At 42.8% G+C, this 14,772-nt stretch overlaps 1 protein-coding gene across 1 annotated transcript in view; it reads left to right on the plus strand.

Annotated features, from left to right (window-relative positions):
- Nucleotides 1-390: 390 nt before the first annotated feature.
- The window catches only part of cwc27 (CWC27 spliceosome associated cyclophilin), a 48,641-nt gene continuing 34,259 nt past the window's right edge, over nucleotides 391-14,772 (plus strand). Inside the window, exons 1-10 of the mRNA XM_029708724.1 lie at nucleotides 391-643; nucleotides 788-884; nucleotides 1,110-1,222; nucleotides 1,419-1,562; nucleotides 1,660-1,758; nucleotides 1,890-1,993; nucleotides 2,116-2,185; nucleotides 2,279-2,358; nucleotides 2,479-2,515; nucleotides 2,659-2,834. Coding sequence (XP_029564584.1) covers nucleotides 602-643; nucleotides 788-884; nucleotides 1,110-1,222; nucleotides 1,419-1,562; nucleotides 1,660-1,758; nucleotides 1,890-1,993; nucleotides 2,116-2,185; nucleotides 2,279-2,358; nucleotides 2,479-2,515; nucleotides 2,659-2,834 — 962 coding nt within the window. The 5' untranslated portion in view covers nucleotides 391-601. The remainder of the gene's footprint in view (nucleotides 644-787; nucleotides 885-1,109; nucleotides 1,223-1,418; nucleotides 1,563-1,659; nucleotides 1,759-1,889; nucleotides 1,994-2,115; nucleotides 2,186-2,278; nucleotides 2,359-2,478; nucleotides 2,516-2,658; nucleotides 2,835-14,772) is intronic.

The raw sequence follows: 14,772 nt of genomic DNA on the forward strand, positions 1-14,772 counted from the left end.
TTTTTTAACACATTTGGAGCTGATTTGACCAACTGCTTGAGAAATAATTCGCACATACTAATATTTCTGATTCTCTTATTTTTTCAGAAAACGTTCATAATTAGAGTTTTCTCGAGATAAATTCGTCAGCCTCCCTTTAGCTAGCTAGCTAATGTTCTGTATAACGTTTTAGGGCGGCGGGGTTGATTGCAATGTAACACACGGACCAAACCACACATTTTAGGGGTGTATATGGAAATGATAATCCATCAATGTTTTAACATATGTTTAATTACGATATATTTTCATACACATATTTAACAAGTTCATTGATATTTGACATATCACCCATCAAACAAATATTAGGGAAACTGCTTCCATGCATCGACTTGGTAAATGCCGCTCACACCCCATTGCCTCGAGGTAAACAAAGCATTCATGGTTTAACAACATGGCGGTTCAGTAAACTGTGACTGTGACACATTTAGATATTAATCTCTAATTTGCAGTCTTTGCGAAGTACTTAGTGCTGCATTTTCGGAAAAAAAATATTTTTTTATACTGCTGAAAAGATAGATAACAGATTTTCGGTGTCGAGTTGTCCGTTAACGTCAACGACAAAATGAGCAACATTTACATTCAAGAGCCTCCAACAAACGGAAAGGTGAGCGCGAGCTTGCTTGCCAGGGGTCCTGTAATTAGTTCCTCTGAAGATCAGTCTGCACGAAATACAGTAAGCTGGCTAGCTAACGTTCTGCCAAGCAGACATGTGGCCTTGGTATAAAGTGATATGCTTCTACCTTCTCAGGTTCTGATCAAGACCTCAGCTGGTGACATCGACATTGAGCTGTGGTCCAAAGAGGCTCCCAAGGCCGCCAGAAACTTTGTCCAGTTATGCATGGAAGGTAAGGACTGAGTGCCTGATTTATATCCACTAGCAGGTTAAAATGCAAGGTCACTCAACAATACGGATGTACTTATAATGTATAGTCAAAATCTTGGTTAACCCAGAACTAAAATCTTGCGGAATTCTGTCCGATTTTGTTTAGTCTGTCCTCAAGAGATTAGTATACTCACCATTTCACAATGCACACCAGCTTATTGTAAATATGTACTGTTCTCTTCCACAGGCTACTATGATGGAACACCATTCCATAGAGTGGTGCCAGAGTTCATTGTCCAGGGAGGAGATCCTACAGGATCCGGGACGGGGGGAGAGTCCATCTATGGACGCCCGTTCAAGGTTAACTTTCACTGTCTCCATCACCTTATTATCTCGCATCATGGTCACCCAAAAAATGTATAGGCTAGACATAAACTCAACTTTTCTACATGGAACCTTTGTCAGCTCACCCATTACTACGGTTTCAGAATTCCACTAACAATGAGACAGTGGAGCTGATTCTTGTTTTGCTGTTGGTTCTGTCCCCCGTTCCCAGGATGAGTTCCACTCCAGACTGCGTTTCAACAGACGTGGTCTGGTTGCCATGGCCAACGCAGGGCCCCATGACAATGGCAGCCAGTTCTTCTTCACCCTGGGTCGGGCAGACGAGCTCAACAACAAACACACCATCTTTGGAAAGGTAAAACGCCAAAAGAAGATCAATGCATCTTTATATTTGGGAAGCTTTTAGTATGCAGCATTTATCCTGTAAGTTCATCTTCCTTTCCCCAATGCAGGTGACAGGTGATACAGTGTACAACATGCTCAGGTTATCCGAAGTGGAATGTGATCAGGAGGAAAGACCTTTAAATCCACACAAGATACGAACCACTGAGGTATGTATGTCTTGTTATGGGTTTACGTCACACAATAATATTTGATCACTTTAACCATTCATTTGTTTTGCATGTGTACCAATACTGTCAGACTCTTGTTACTTTACGTTTTTTTAAATGTCTCTCTGCAGGTGTTACATTCTCCCTTTGATGACATCATTCCACGTGAAAGAAAAAAATCCAAAAAGGATGAAGACAAAAAAGAGGGAAAGAAATCTCAGTCCAAAGCAACAAAGTAAGTGTTTAATTGACTATTATACACACTTTCTTTGCTCCTCACTCTCAATCGGTTGCTGACTCGGAAGCGTGGTACTGTAGTTATGAACAGTCGGACTCTGGACCTATTTATTTTGTCAGGAACTTCAGTCTGTTGTCATTTGGAGAGGAAGCTGAGGAGGAAGAGGAAATGGTAACTCAAGTCAGCCAGGTAATTAGAACATGAGCAGTCTTATTGTTATTCTGCACTTCAAATCAAACTCGCCATCAGTGTCAATTACACACATTGTTTCTTTTCATCCAGACACTGAAGGGGAAAAGCAAAAGCAGTCATGACCTGCTGAAGGATGATCCGCTGCTGAGCTCTGTCCCAGCGGTCAACAAGTAAACACTAAGATACCGTAGAGACACCATGCTCTGCTGCCTCAACTTATCTTGTTTGGAGAATGAATGAATGAATATATTATTCATGTTTTTCTGAATCTATTTGTCTTGTGTTTGAAGGAAAAAAGCCAAAGGTGGAGCTGGAGAAGCAGCAGAGGTATGCTCTTATTCCTTCATGTGGTCTGTTCAATCAACACACCATGCACCACATTTATAATGCACTCCGTTCCGCTTTTTGGGAAACACCTTTTCTCTTGAGTGTTCTTCATGCCTTCTCTCTTATCTCTCTCTCGTATTCAGGGTGAGGATGATGAGGCTGCGGAGGGGGATGCGAATGGTGACGAAGAGGAGTATGACTCTGACGAGAGGCAGGAAATGAGGGAGAGGATCTCTAAGAAGCTGAAGAAGATGAAGGAGGACGAGAAGAAGAGTACCGACCCCAGCGAGGAGGACAGAGGAAAGAGGGCCAACCGCAGGTAGATTACACTAAAATGACATACCATCCATTCCATACGGCCATTTATGCACCTTTTTAATTGGGGAATGTTGTTTAATCTAATAGCGTTGTTATCGTTTACGTTAATCGTTCGTCAGTGTTCTGAGTTTAGGCCCCTTTTTGTCTTTACCACATCTCTGATTAGAAACCTGCCTTGGTGTCCAACAGGTGGCAGTAGCGTACAAGAGAAAGTGACGTCAAATCAGTGGTACAGTAGTTGTAATTCTTTAGACTGGCCATGGGGAGGCGATGTAGCACTGCATAGACAAGGGAGCTCAGTCTGTCTATGCACTGGATATAGTACTGCTTTAAAAGCCCCAACTCAATGTCCAGCTAGTTGACAGGTTGGTTCAGTTCACAAGGAAATCCGTGATAAAAGAGACAGAGCTTTTCGTTCAATCTGACCGATAGGTTTTCAAAGGTATCTTGTGATAACCGTGACGATGCAGTATGACTGAACATACTAAAGGACCTCGTCGTAGAGATAGAGCAGTGTGATTCAGCGGCTTTGAAGTAATGGCCATCATTAATCCTATGGACTGGCTATATCGTAGGCTACATACCAACACTGATAACTCAACAATGACTCCTTACTCCTTGCTCACTACTGTAGCTAAGTACAGTCTTAACAAGTGACAAGATAATTACAATGGCAAACGCCATCTCTGATTAAACACTGATTGTTGTAAAATACATTTTAATTGCAATTACTTTTGGTGACCATGAATGAATGAATGAATGAATCAGAGGGTCGGAGGTACTTATTCTGGGTGATTCCTCATGAAAATATAACAAAAAATGATCATGATTCTTTAGATTTTCAAGAAATGTAATCCATAGAAGAGTCCTTTGAAGGAAGGATTGTTGACATATATTTGACATTTGTATCTATAGCATAATTGTGGAAAAATGTATTAAAGTTGGTATATTTGTGACATGTTGGCCTTACTCAGGCCTCCTTTTAAAGCTGTAATATGTAACATAGAAATGTGTGTTATAGATCTGCCATTCTCATTGAAAACAAGTCTAAGAAGCAGTGAATCTTTTCATGTGTGCTATTTCTATGCTTCCCGTTCTTAAGTTAAGTTTTGCGTCTTTTACCTACGGTTTTGAAACCCAGCTGAAAGTACAATATCTTAGGTTATGGAAATTATATTTCACAGCTTTTTAGATGGTACAATGATTATCTACATTATACTTGCTTGTTTTGTCACAAAACTAAAATTAAGCGAACTGTTATCATTTTTGAAACCAGGAAATGGCATAGTGATTTCTGCAAAGTGCATCTTTTAAGATTCCATAACGTTTCGTCTGCAGGTGCTACAAAGCAAACATTTGTGTCATATGAAGCTTTACCTCTTGCTCTGTAATATGCGTAGTATTTTTATTTCAATAACAATTTTCTTACATTAATTAATTAATATTGAGAAATATTCACATGAATATTTAACATATACCATGAGCAATTTAGACATATGCCATTAGAGATTTAGTAAAAAATAAAATAAAAGACTATTGGCATATCAAAGTTCCAGTGAGGGATCTCTGCTAGTTTTAAAGATATGGGCCATTTTTATACAGAAAAATTGGCATCGTAGACAATGTAACCAATCACAGCCCTCCTTTAACGTATCATAGCACATCCTGTATCACCAGCAGAGGATGATCATTTTGACATTCACACTTTTGTTAATGCTTACATATTGGATCATAACTCTAAAAGTAGAAGAGATCCCACTGTGGAATGTTGATATGCCCGTAGAGTATATTATGTTCAACAATGTATATTTAAAAAAAAAAATAGCCAAATCTAAGATTTGGTGTTTTCAATTCATGTTTGTTTTTCAATATTCATAAATGCATGTAAGAAAATTGTTATTGAAGTCTAAATACTACTCATATTACAGTTAAGCTTCATATGACACCAATGTTTGCGTTGTAGTACCTACAGATTTAGCATCATGGAATGTTTAAAGGAGGCCTGGGTAAGGCCAACATGTCACAAATGTTCCAAATGTTGTCACAAAACTTCAATTCATTCTTTCTCAATTAGGCTTTAAGATACAAATGCCAAAAATGTCAACATTCCTTCCTCTAAAGGACCGTTCTATGGATTACATTTTGTGAAAATCCCCCAAATCATGGTCTTTTTGTTGTTGTTCTAGTCTCATGAGGAATCACCATGCTAGGGTGTTGATGAGGACTAGTGACACCCTCTCAGCCAAGCAGAACCCCCCTCGCTGCTAACACACACTCACCTCGGGCCACTGGCCCCACATCAATGAACTCAGCCTGTCCACTGCAGCCAGGTCCCGCTAGGTGGAAGAGAAATGCTGTCACCCGCACCACATGCCTTACTCCGCTGTAGTAGAGGCAAACATCACTCTGCCAACACTGTGAGAGAGAGCAAGCAAACAGGACTGAAAGAGAGTCAGACAGACAGACAGACCGAGCCGGGCAGGGAAAACGGCTGTGACAGTTTTTGTAACCTCAAGTTGGTTGTCCAAAATCAGTTACTGGTGGAGGAAACGCAGTGTTTTTAAAAGCATGTGACATGTTTGTCTCAATGCCACTGCTGATTACCACACAGCACCAGCCTTATCATAAACTGTTATCTAGCAGTGTGTTGTGTTACCTCTCAATTACCCAATGGGATAAGGACTCGGCCCCAGCCCAGCCAGTCAGCTGTGTGTGTGTGTGTGTGTGTGTGTGTGTGTGTGCGCACTCGTGCGTGTGTGCATGTGACTGACAGGTAGGCCGATGCAGACAGACTGTAGTATATTAAACACAAGCGTAGATTGTTTGGCTGTAGGCCTGTACCCCAGCACCGTGGTTTGTGTTGGCACAGAGTCAAAGAGAAGGCTGGTAGGTAGAGTACAGTGTTGGGCCAGGACAAAGGGGGCATTGTTGAAGAATCTCTCCTCTCTGTCTCTCTCTCTCTTTCTTTCCCCCTTTCTCTCTGAGATATTGTTTCAGACCACAAGAGTGTATTTTTATTGTTTGGCCCGCTGAGTAATTCCTTTATGCTCAACTGCAGGGGATAAAACTGAAGGATGGTCGTGGGTGCTATCCAGCAGGTCTCAGGTAGAGACGTTAAAAGTCAAGTTTGAAACGACTGCGAAAATTAGGAATCTGGCGGAAAAAATATTTTTCACATCTACACAACTTCTTTACCATATTCCCAGGCAATTGTTTCCCGTAGTTGCCAAGCGACCAGACAACATTCCATTTTCCTCAGCATCAAGTGACGTAATCAGTCTGAGGTGTTTTCACGAGAGATCTCAAATCATAATGTATATTTACTATGACAGGATGGGAATTGAAGAGGGAACTGTAATTTGGTCCCGTCCATTAAAGGAGAGGGTAATAAACCTGGAAATCTTTCTAGAAATACTCGGACTGTTTGGTTGAGTGCGGACAGTTTTTACAACACCGGTATATACTTACCACATCATTATCCATTATTGTATATCGACCCCATGATACAGCTATATATAGCTATATATCAATCCCTCTCACCTCCACAGCATTCACCAGGGAGAGATCTGAGCTCAACACCTCGTCACCATTTTTATTGATTAAATCCGGTCTCTATATGAAGTGCCTGGGGCCTCTTTGCAGGAGTTCATAAAAAAAATTATATATATATATATATTGAAGTGAGTCCCAAAAGCAGTGCATGTGGTAGCCGACTAGCCGCCACTTTTGTTAAACCCGACGGGGCATGACTGGGGAAGCAAAACGCTTCCATATGGCTCTGGGACACAGCCTTAGTTGACTGGCTCTGCCAACAAGACCCTGGCTCTCTTGCGCTCTTTCTTTCTCTTCTCTTTCTCTCAGGCGTGCACTCTCTGCCTTTCTCTCTCTTTCTCTGTTTACACTGAGCCTACCAAAAATTAGGAACACCTTCCTAATATTGAGTTGCACACCCCCCCATTTTGTCCTCAGAATAGCCTCATTTCGTCCGGGCATGGACTCTACAAGGTGTCGAAAGCGTTCCACAGGGATGCTGGCCCATGTTGACTCCAATGCTTCCCACAGTTGTGTCAAGTTGGCTGGATGTCCTTTGGGTGGTGGACCATTCTGGATACACACGGGGAACTGTTGGGCGGGAAAAACCCAGCAGCGTTATTGCAGTTCTTGACACAAACCGGTGCGCCTGGCACCTACTCAAAAGCACTTAAATCTTTTGCCTTGCCCATTCACCCTCTGAATGGCACATATACACAATCCATGTCTCAAGGCTTAAAAATCCTTCTTTAACAAGCCTCCTCCTCTTCATCTGTACTGATTTGAATTGGATTTAACAAGTGACATCTATAAGGAATCATAGCTTACACCTGGATTCAACTTTTCAGTCTATGTCATGGAAAGAGCAGATGCTCTTGATCTTTTGTATACTCAGTGCTCAGTGTATATCTCTATCTAATTCTCCCTGTCTTTCCCCTCTTCTTACTACCTGGTCGTTCTGGAGAGATTAGACCTGAATTCAACCCTGAATCAGGAAGAAATGACTCATGTCAGGCCCAACGTTTGACTTGTTTCTATGTACTCTATGTTGCTAGCGAATAACCATGACCAGTCTTTTTCCAATCTTAATCATGTTTTAACTGAGAAATATCTTTGTTTGGGCCTTTAAGGTCTAGGCCTGTGAGCCAGTCCAGGGGGTGGTCTGTCTCTGTGTGTGTGAAGAAAAGTCTGTAATGACTGTTGATCTTCAACAGATTGAGATGTGGCCTTTTCCTGACTGACTAGGTGACTGACTGACTGTGTAAGGTGGTCACCAAGACGACCCAGTACCTCTCCTGGAGGAGGGTTGGCCAGACCGTTGTTCTTTCACTAGACGTTCCTTCAGCAGACAATGGAACTCGCAATTAACTGGGACAACAGACACCAATTATCTAAGCCCAAGTGGCCTTACCCAGGACACCAAACGCACACACACACACACACAAGTGACACGGTGTGGCTAATTGGCTGCACCTGTTTGTTGTGATTGGTCATAACCCAGGGGTCTCTCAGAGGAAGGTAATGGGAATCAGGAAGCACTGGACTCTCTAGTGGAGAACCGCTGTAGATAATCCAGTTCCTGGCAGCAGGGTCCTGTGTGTTTTGGAACTGCCAGGTCTACACATCTCTGTTGGCCCGACCTTGCATGTCTATCCAGCACGGAGCACTCTCTCTCTGCCTCTCTGTCTTTGTCTTTCTCTCGCTCTCTCTTTCTCTTGCTTTCTCTGTCTTTTTCTCTCTCTCTCGCTGTCTCTCTCTTCCTTCTTTCTCCATCTGTCTGTCTGTCTCTCTCTCGGGAAACAGATCTGTGTGTTTAGGACTCTTTATGTGTTTGATGGGCTGAATGGAATGAAGAACCTGTGGGGAATTTAGCCTACTTGGTAGGAGAGGGATACACACATTGCTTCTCTCCTTCTCTGCACAGTCATGCAGATTCTTGTCTGTGCTACTGCTGGTGATGTGGTCAGATTCCTCCTCACCGTCCTGCTTGGCTTTGAACCAAGCCCAAGCTCGAATCCACTATATGGTGCTTGCCTACGGAGCAGCAAGGGTAACTGCCCCTCCCTACCTTCAGGCTATGCTCAAACCCTACACCCCAACCCAAGCACTCCATTCTGCCACCTCTTGCCTCTTGGCCGTCCAACCCCTACAGGGGGGTCAGCTCCCACTCAGGCCAGTCAAAGCTTTTCTCTGTCCTGGCACCCCAATGGTGGAAAGAGCTTTCCCCTGACACTAGGACAGCAGAGTCCCTGCCCGTGTTAAGGTGTCTGAAGCCTTAACTCTTCAAAGAATATATTTTTTAAATAAGACGTCTTATGTACTTACTATGTCTATGATATTTGGTTGTCCCACCTAGCTATCTGAAGATCAATGCGCTAACTGTAAGTCGCTCTGGATAAGAGTGTCTGCTGGATAAGAGTGTCTGCTGGATAAGAGTGTCTGCTGGATAAGAGTGTCTGCTGGATAAGAGTGTCTGCTGGATAAGAGTGTCTGCTGGATAAGAGTGTCTGCTGGATAAGAGTGTCTGCTGAATAACTTAAATGTAAAGGTTTCGATATTGTTGTAATCCTACTGTCTGTCATCCCAATCTCTATGGTATACCAGAGGCCTGGTTTAGACTGCTACTCCGAGGGATTGGAATCCCTCCCTTTCTCTGTTTGTCTGAGCTGAGGGTTCCTCTTGGGTGCTGGCGGGGTTAAAGAGAGAGAGAGAGCGGCTGACTGGGCCGTAGCCAGTCACTTTGTGTGCTTTCTTTATGAAAAGTAAATCATCCACAGCACCCTGGGTTTCGCTTATTTGAATTGTCTGAATGAGCGACAATCGCTGGCAGCCCCTGAGAGGCCAAAAGCCGCCTGGCCCAGCAGAGAGGAATGACGAAGACCTGTTCCTACTTCAATCTGCTCAGAAAAGAGGAGAGGGAGGACGTTTAATGTAGATAGAAGAGAGAGGACTAGGACTAGCCTGTCTCCTCTCTCTCTCTCCCTCTTTCTCTTTCTCTTTCTTTCCCCTCCTTCTCCTTACAGTGTTGTGGGATGACAGTCCCAGTCCTTCCCTGCTGGCAGGTGGGGAGGTGCTGCTGAATGGCTGGCATTGTGCTCCGGTTGGGAAGGAGGTGGAGGGGATGGATGGATGTCTCTTGACTCCCCCATCCCCCCTCGGCTGATAGATCTGAAGGAGGGAGGGAGTCAGAGAGAGAGAGGGCACACTCTGGCATCTCGTCAAAGCCTGGTCTCATTAACACACTCTGAGTGTGTGAGAGAGTGTGTGAGAGAGAGTGTGAGAGAGAGTGTGAGAGAGAGTGTGTGAGAGAGAGTGAGAGAGTGAGAGAGAGAGAGAGAGAGAGAGAGAGAGAGAGAGAGAGAGAGAGAGAGAGAGAGAGAGAGAGAGAGAGAGAGAGAGAGAGAGAGAGAGAGAGAGAGAGAGAGAGAGAGAGAGAGAGAGAGAGAGAGAGAGAGAGAGAGAGAGAGAGAGAGATGGTCCTGCTAACAGAAGGCCACTGTATTCACTACTGTGTTATTCTTCATCTGGCTAAATGAATACCCACAGAGACCTCCCCTTGGGCTGGTTGAAACTAGTGCTCACCTTGTGGTGTTTCTGCTATTTGTAACTGTACGGCTCTGCTCTGGCTCATTCTCATTTGTTAGCAGGTCTGTTTTGGAGGCCGTTTGTGACAGCTTGCCACTTCTTGAAATCTGATTTTGCATATTTACTCCGGCTATATACGCTTTTATACATAGCCTATATGCAGGCAACAGGGCCATAGCCTGGGTCTGAGTATCAGTGAGGTCCGATGGGAGCCTCACATTGGTAGCGTTATCACGTTGGTTGCTGTATCTTCAGCCACCTCAGTCCATCTACAAACACATAGCCTGTTGGCTATACGATTAGCCGCTTCACATTAACTCAGCACTGTGATTTAAAAACTATCATTTAATACGTACAGAGGGATCTGTCGGCAGGAAAAGTATTTTATTAACCCCCTAAGGTCGATGTCCACGCCCCAGCGGAAATCCCATTAGCATAATAAAAGAAATCCCCGTAAAAATGTTGTTTTGCTTTGCATGCGTCTCAGTCCACCGCATCCGCCTATGTCTCATTTCTGCATCTACGGTGGAAGGTGACAGAGCTAGAGCGGTGTTTGTCAGACCATGAGACATCCTGAAAATCGGTCTTCTAACATAATCGTCTGTAGCGTCCTAACGGTTTGGCCTACACACTATTATGACTATGGAAAGATGAGATTCTCACGAAGACGATGGTGTTCTCCGTTCTGTTCTGCTCTTCGACCCCCCCCCCCCCCCCCCCCCCCCCCCCCCCCCAAGCGTCTTGGGACTTGTCTGAAGTCTGTACAGCCGATCTGCCAACTTCTGTCTGTTAGCGTCCCAACAGTTTGGGCTACGCACCAATATGACCCCTCTGTGGAAAGGTGAGACACTCACGTGCACGTACATCTCTAGGCCTCACAAGACTCCTCTGAAGGTCCCCCAGTACCAGTGGGAAAAAAGGAATGGAAGTATAATGTTTACAGTATGGAGACTGTTTAGTGCCAAAAATAAGGGGTTAAATACATGTAAAATCACTCAGATATAGGACAGACACTTTACAACAAACTTCTTTTTAGATTTTTTTTTTTTGGGGGGGGGGGCGCACGCACGATCTGTTCCATGTAGTGAATCTGTTATTCAATGCATTTGAATGGGCTAATAGCAGTAAAGCCAAACATAAATGTTAATCAAATCATTTTTTCATTAACAAAAGGTATACTTCAAGGGGTGTTAATTCAAAATCAAGGAGCACAATTATCCTTGGTATGACCTTCTTAAAACAATTACATATAGTTTAGAAGAACCCTCACCACGCTTAGACAGGGCTTAGACTCTTATTTAACAAAAGGTAAACAAATATGTTTGCTTTGCATAACTTTTTGTTGTTGTTGCAGTTTAACTAAGTTCCTGCATTTCTACACATTTTGTCATGGATTAGGGAGTAATTTTTGCTATGTTAAAAGCTGATTTACTGCAATTCTACACATTCTGCCATGACTTAGGTCATGTCAATATGATATCTGAGTGAGCGTGACAAACAAAATCAATGGGGGCCCCATGGAGGTTAGGGCCCCTGGGCACGTGCCTTGACTGCCCGGTCGGTAATTCGGCCATGATTACAAGTTTAGATAGCTGGCTAGACTAATTTAACAATCTAAAAAATCTTAACTGACATGGGGTAATTGAGTGACTGTCAGTGAATGACAAAGAGCAAACTGCTGATGCACAACCATGTTTCTAAATTGCACCTTGTGTATTCTACTATTCTAACTTTTTTGGGGGGGGGGTCCTCATATGTAGCTACGGCCCTGATAAAAGTTACCGCCAAAATAAAGCAAGCACCGACATAGTGTCTGGAACTCTATTGGAGGGATGTGACATCATTCTTCCACGAGAAATTCCATCTGGTGTTTTGTTGATGGTGGTGAAAAACACTGTCTCAGGCACCGCCCCATAAGTGTTAAACTAGGTTGAGATCTGGTGACTGAGACACACAGGCAGCTCATTTCTGATCTTTTTTCCCCACAATTTGGTCACATCAGATCTTTTTCACGTCAAATCTTTTTCAAAGCTGATCTGATTGGTCAAAAGACCATTACTGGTAAAAAGACCAGAATTGGACTGCCTGTGTAAACACACACACACACACACACACACACCAGTTAGCCTGGCGGGTAGGAGCATTGGGCCAGTAACCCAAAGGTTGCTGGATCGAATCCCAGAGCTGACAAGGTAAAAATATTTTCTTCTGCCCCTGAGCAAGGCAGTTAACCCCAAGTTAACTGCTCCCCGGGTGCCGATGAGGTGGATGCCGATGAAGTCAGAGGGGTTTGGTTAAATGTGGAAGACGACACATTCAGTTTAACGCATTCAGTTGTACAACTGACTTGGTGTCCCCCTTTACCTTACCCTTTAAACCCCCTATGCTCCTTTGAGACCTCAGATCTCTTCTTCTAGCTGTGTGGAAGCACCTGCTTTCAATATACTTTGTGTTTACTCAAGTGTTTCCTTTATTTTGGCAGTTGCGTTTATGAGGCTATAATATAGGCTAAGAAGTTTTACATTTATTTCTACTTCTCATAAAATAATATAGAATTAATTTCAAGTTTTATTACACTCACATAGCAGTCAATACAAACTGAAATCCATGAGCGTTAATCACAAATTTGAAGAAAAGAAGTCTCCAACGATCTTAACTCAAAGTGACTCATTAATCAAAGGACAGAAGTACGGGTGACCCCTTTTTACCGATCTGTTCTTGACTTAGGTACTGTCAGTTGGTTTTCGCTACGGGTGTTCCTTCCTTGTCACCTTGTTTCAGTCAGGGGAACGTTAAGGAGACAGTGAATTTGATGCATAGCTGTGTTCTTCTTCCATGAAGCCGTGGTAGGGACAGGGTCAGTAGGGCCTCTTTTTGTAACTGGAGTATCCTCCAGGCACTTTTATCTTATGACTCTCAATGCAGGTGGCTGTCAAGTCAACCAGTCTTGTCAAAAATAGTGACTTCATCAATACTGTAGGCCTGACCCCATTTAGTCGTCTGGACGTTTGTTTGGTCGACACGCAAGAGAAGTGACACAATTTCAGGCACCGCATTGATTGACTATATGCAACGCAGGATAAGCTAGTTAAACTAGTAATATCATCAACCATGTGTAGTTAACTAGTGATTGTTAAGATGGATTGTTTTTAGAAGATAAGTTTAATGCTAGCTAGCAACTTACCATAGCCTGCCACGCAGTCTCCTCGTAGATTGCAATATAATCGGCATCCAAAAATGCAGATTACCGATTGTTATGAAAACTTGAATGCGGCCCTAATTAATCGGCCATTCCGATTAATCGGTCGACCTCTAATGGTTATATTATGTAAGAGCAATGGTGCAACACTGATCAAAAATTATATTATTTTATAACGAATGCGCTTTCTCCCACGTTGGATAGCGGTCGCTGTCCGTGGTTCTGAAACGCATCAGTGCGCTGTTGAATTGGTGCCTTTTCCTAGACCATGTTGCTATGTGCATAATAGCGAAGTTAACCAGCATATTGGTGTTGAGAACAATGCGGTAGAGGCAGCAGCAGAATGAAGAGAGGAGAAAACAGCCCTTGCTTTAATTGTCTAAGAGGAGAGAGGAAACCCCAACTTAATTAGGTCTATAATCAACAGCCTTCCTGTTAAATGTGCCTGTCTTTATAACCCATCAATATATTTACAGAAATACGACAGATCCTGCTTCTGTTGCCTGTTTGAGTGTTTGTTTAACCTCTCTAGGGGGTGTGGGACGCTACCATCTCACCTGGCCAACATCCAGTGACATTGCAGAGCGCCAAATTCAAAACAGAAATACTCATTATAAAAATTAATTTAACATAGTAGTGTTATACGTTGATTTAAAGATTAACTTCTTGTTAATCCAACCACGGTGTCAGATTTCAAAAAGGCTTTACGGCGAAAGCATACCATGCGATTATCTGAGAACAGCGTCCAGTAGACAAATCATTACAAACCGTTACCAGCCAAGTAGAGAAGTTACACAAGTCAGAAATAGTGATAAAATTAATCACTTACCTTTGATGAACTTCATATGGTTGCACTCACAAGACTCCCATTTCCTCAATAAATGTTTGTTTTGTTCGATAAAGTTCCTCTTTATATCCAAAAACCTCTGTTTTGTTCGCGCGTTTTGTCCACAGGCTCAAAAGCAGTCACAACAGACGAAAAATCCGAAAAGTATCAGTAAAGTTCGTAGAAACATGTCAAACGATGTTTATAATCAATCCTCAAGTTGTTTTTAGTCATAATAATCAATAACATTTCAACCGGACAAAAGCTTATCGTCAATATAAAAGGAATACAAGAAAGGCGTGCTCTCGGTCGCGCCCATGAAAAACCTCTGGGACACTGCATGGTCCACTCATTCAGACTGGTCTTACTCCCTCATTTTTCAGAATACAGGCCTGAAACAATTTCTAAAGACAGTTGACATCTAGTGGAAGCCATAGGAAGTGCAATTTGACTCCTAAGTCAATGGATACTGTAATGGCATTCAATAGAAAACTACAAAATAAAAAAATCCCACTTCCTGGATGGATTTTTCTCAGGTTTTTGTCTGCCATATCAGTTCTGTAATACTCAGACATTATTTTAACAGTTTTGGAAACTTTAAAGTGTTTTCTATTCAAATCTATTAAATCTATTATATGCATATCCTAGCTTCTGGGCCTGAGTAGCAGGCAGTTTACTTTGGGCACGCTTTTCATCCGGAGGTGAAAATAGTGCCCCCTACCCTAATGAAGTTAATAGCCTACTGATTCTGTGAGCACTAAGCCTCACGCAACCACAGAACAACATGTCGGTTAAACA

Source organism: Salmo trutta, chromosome 23, assembly GCF_901001165.1.
Source record: "Salmo trutta chromosome 23, fSalTru1.1, whole genome shotgun sequence".
NCBI lineage: Eukaryota > Metazoa > Chordata > Actinopteri > Salmoniformes > Salmonidae > Salmo > Salmo trutta.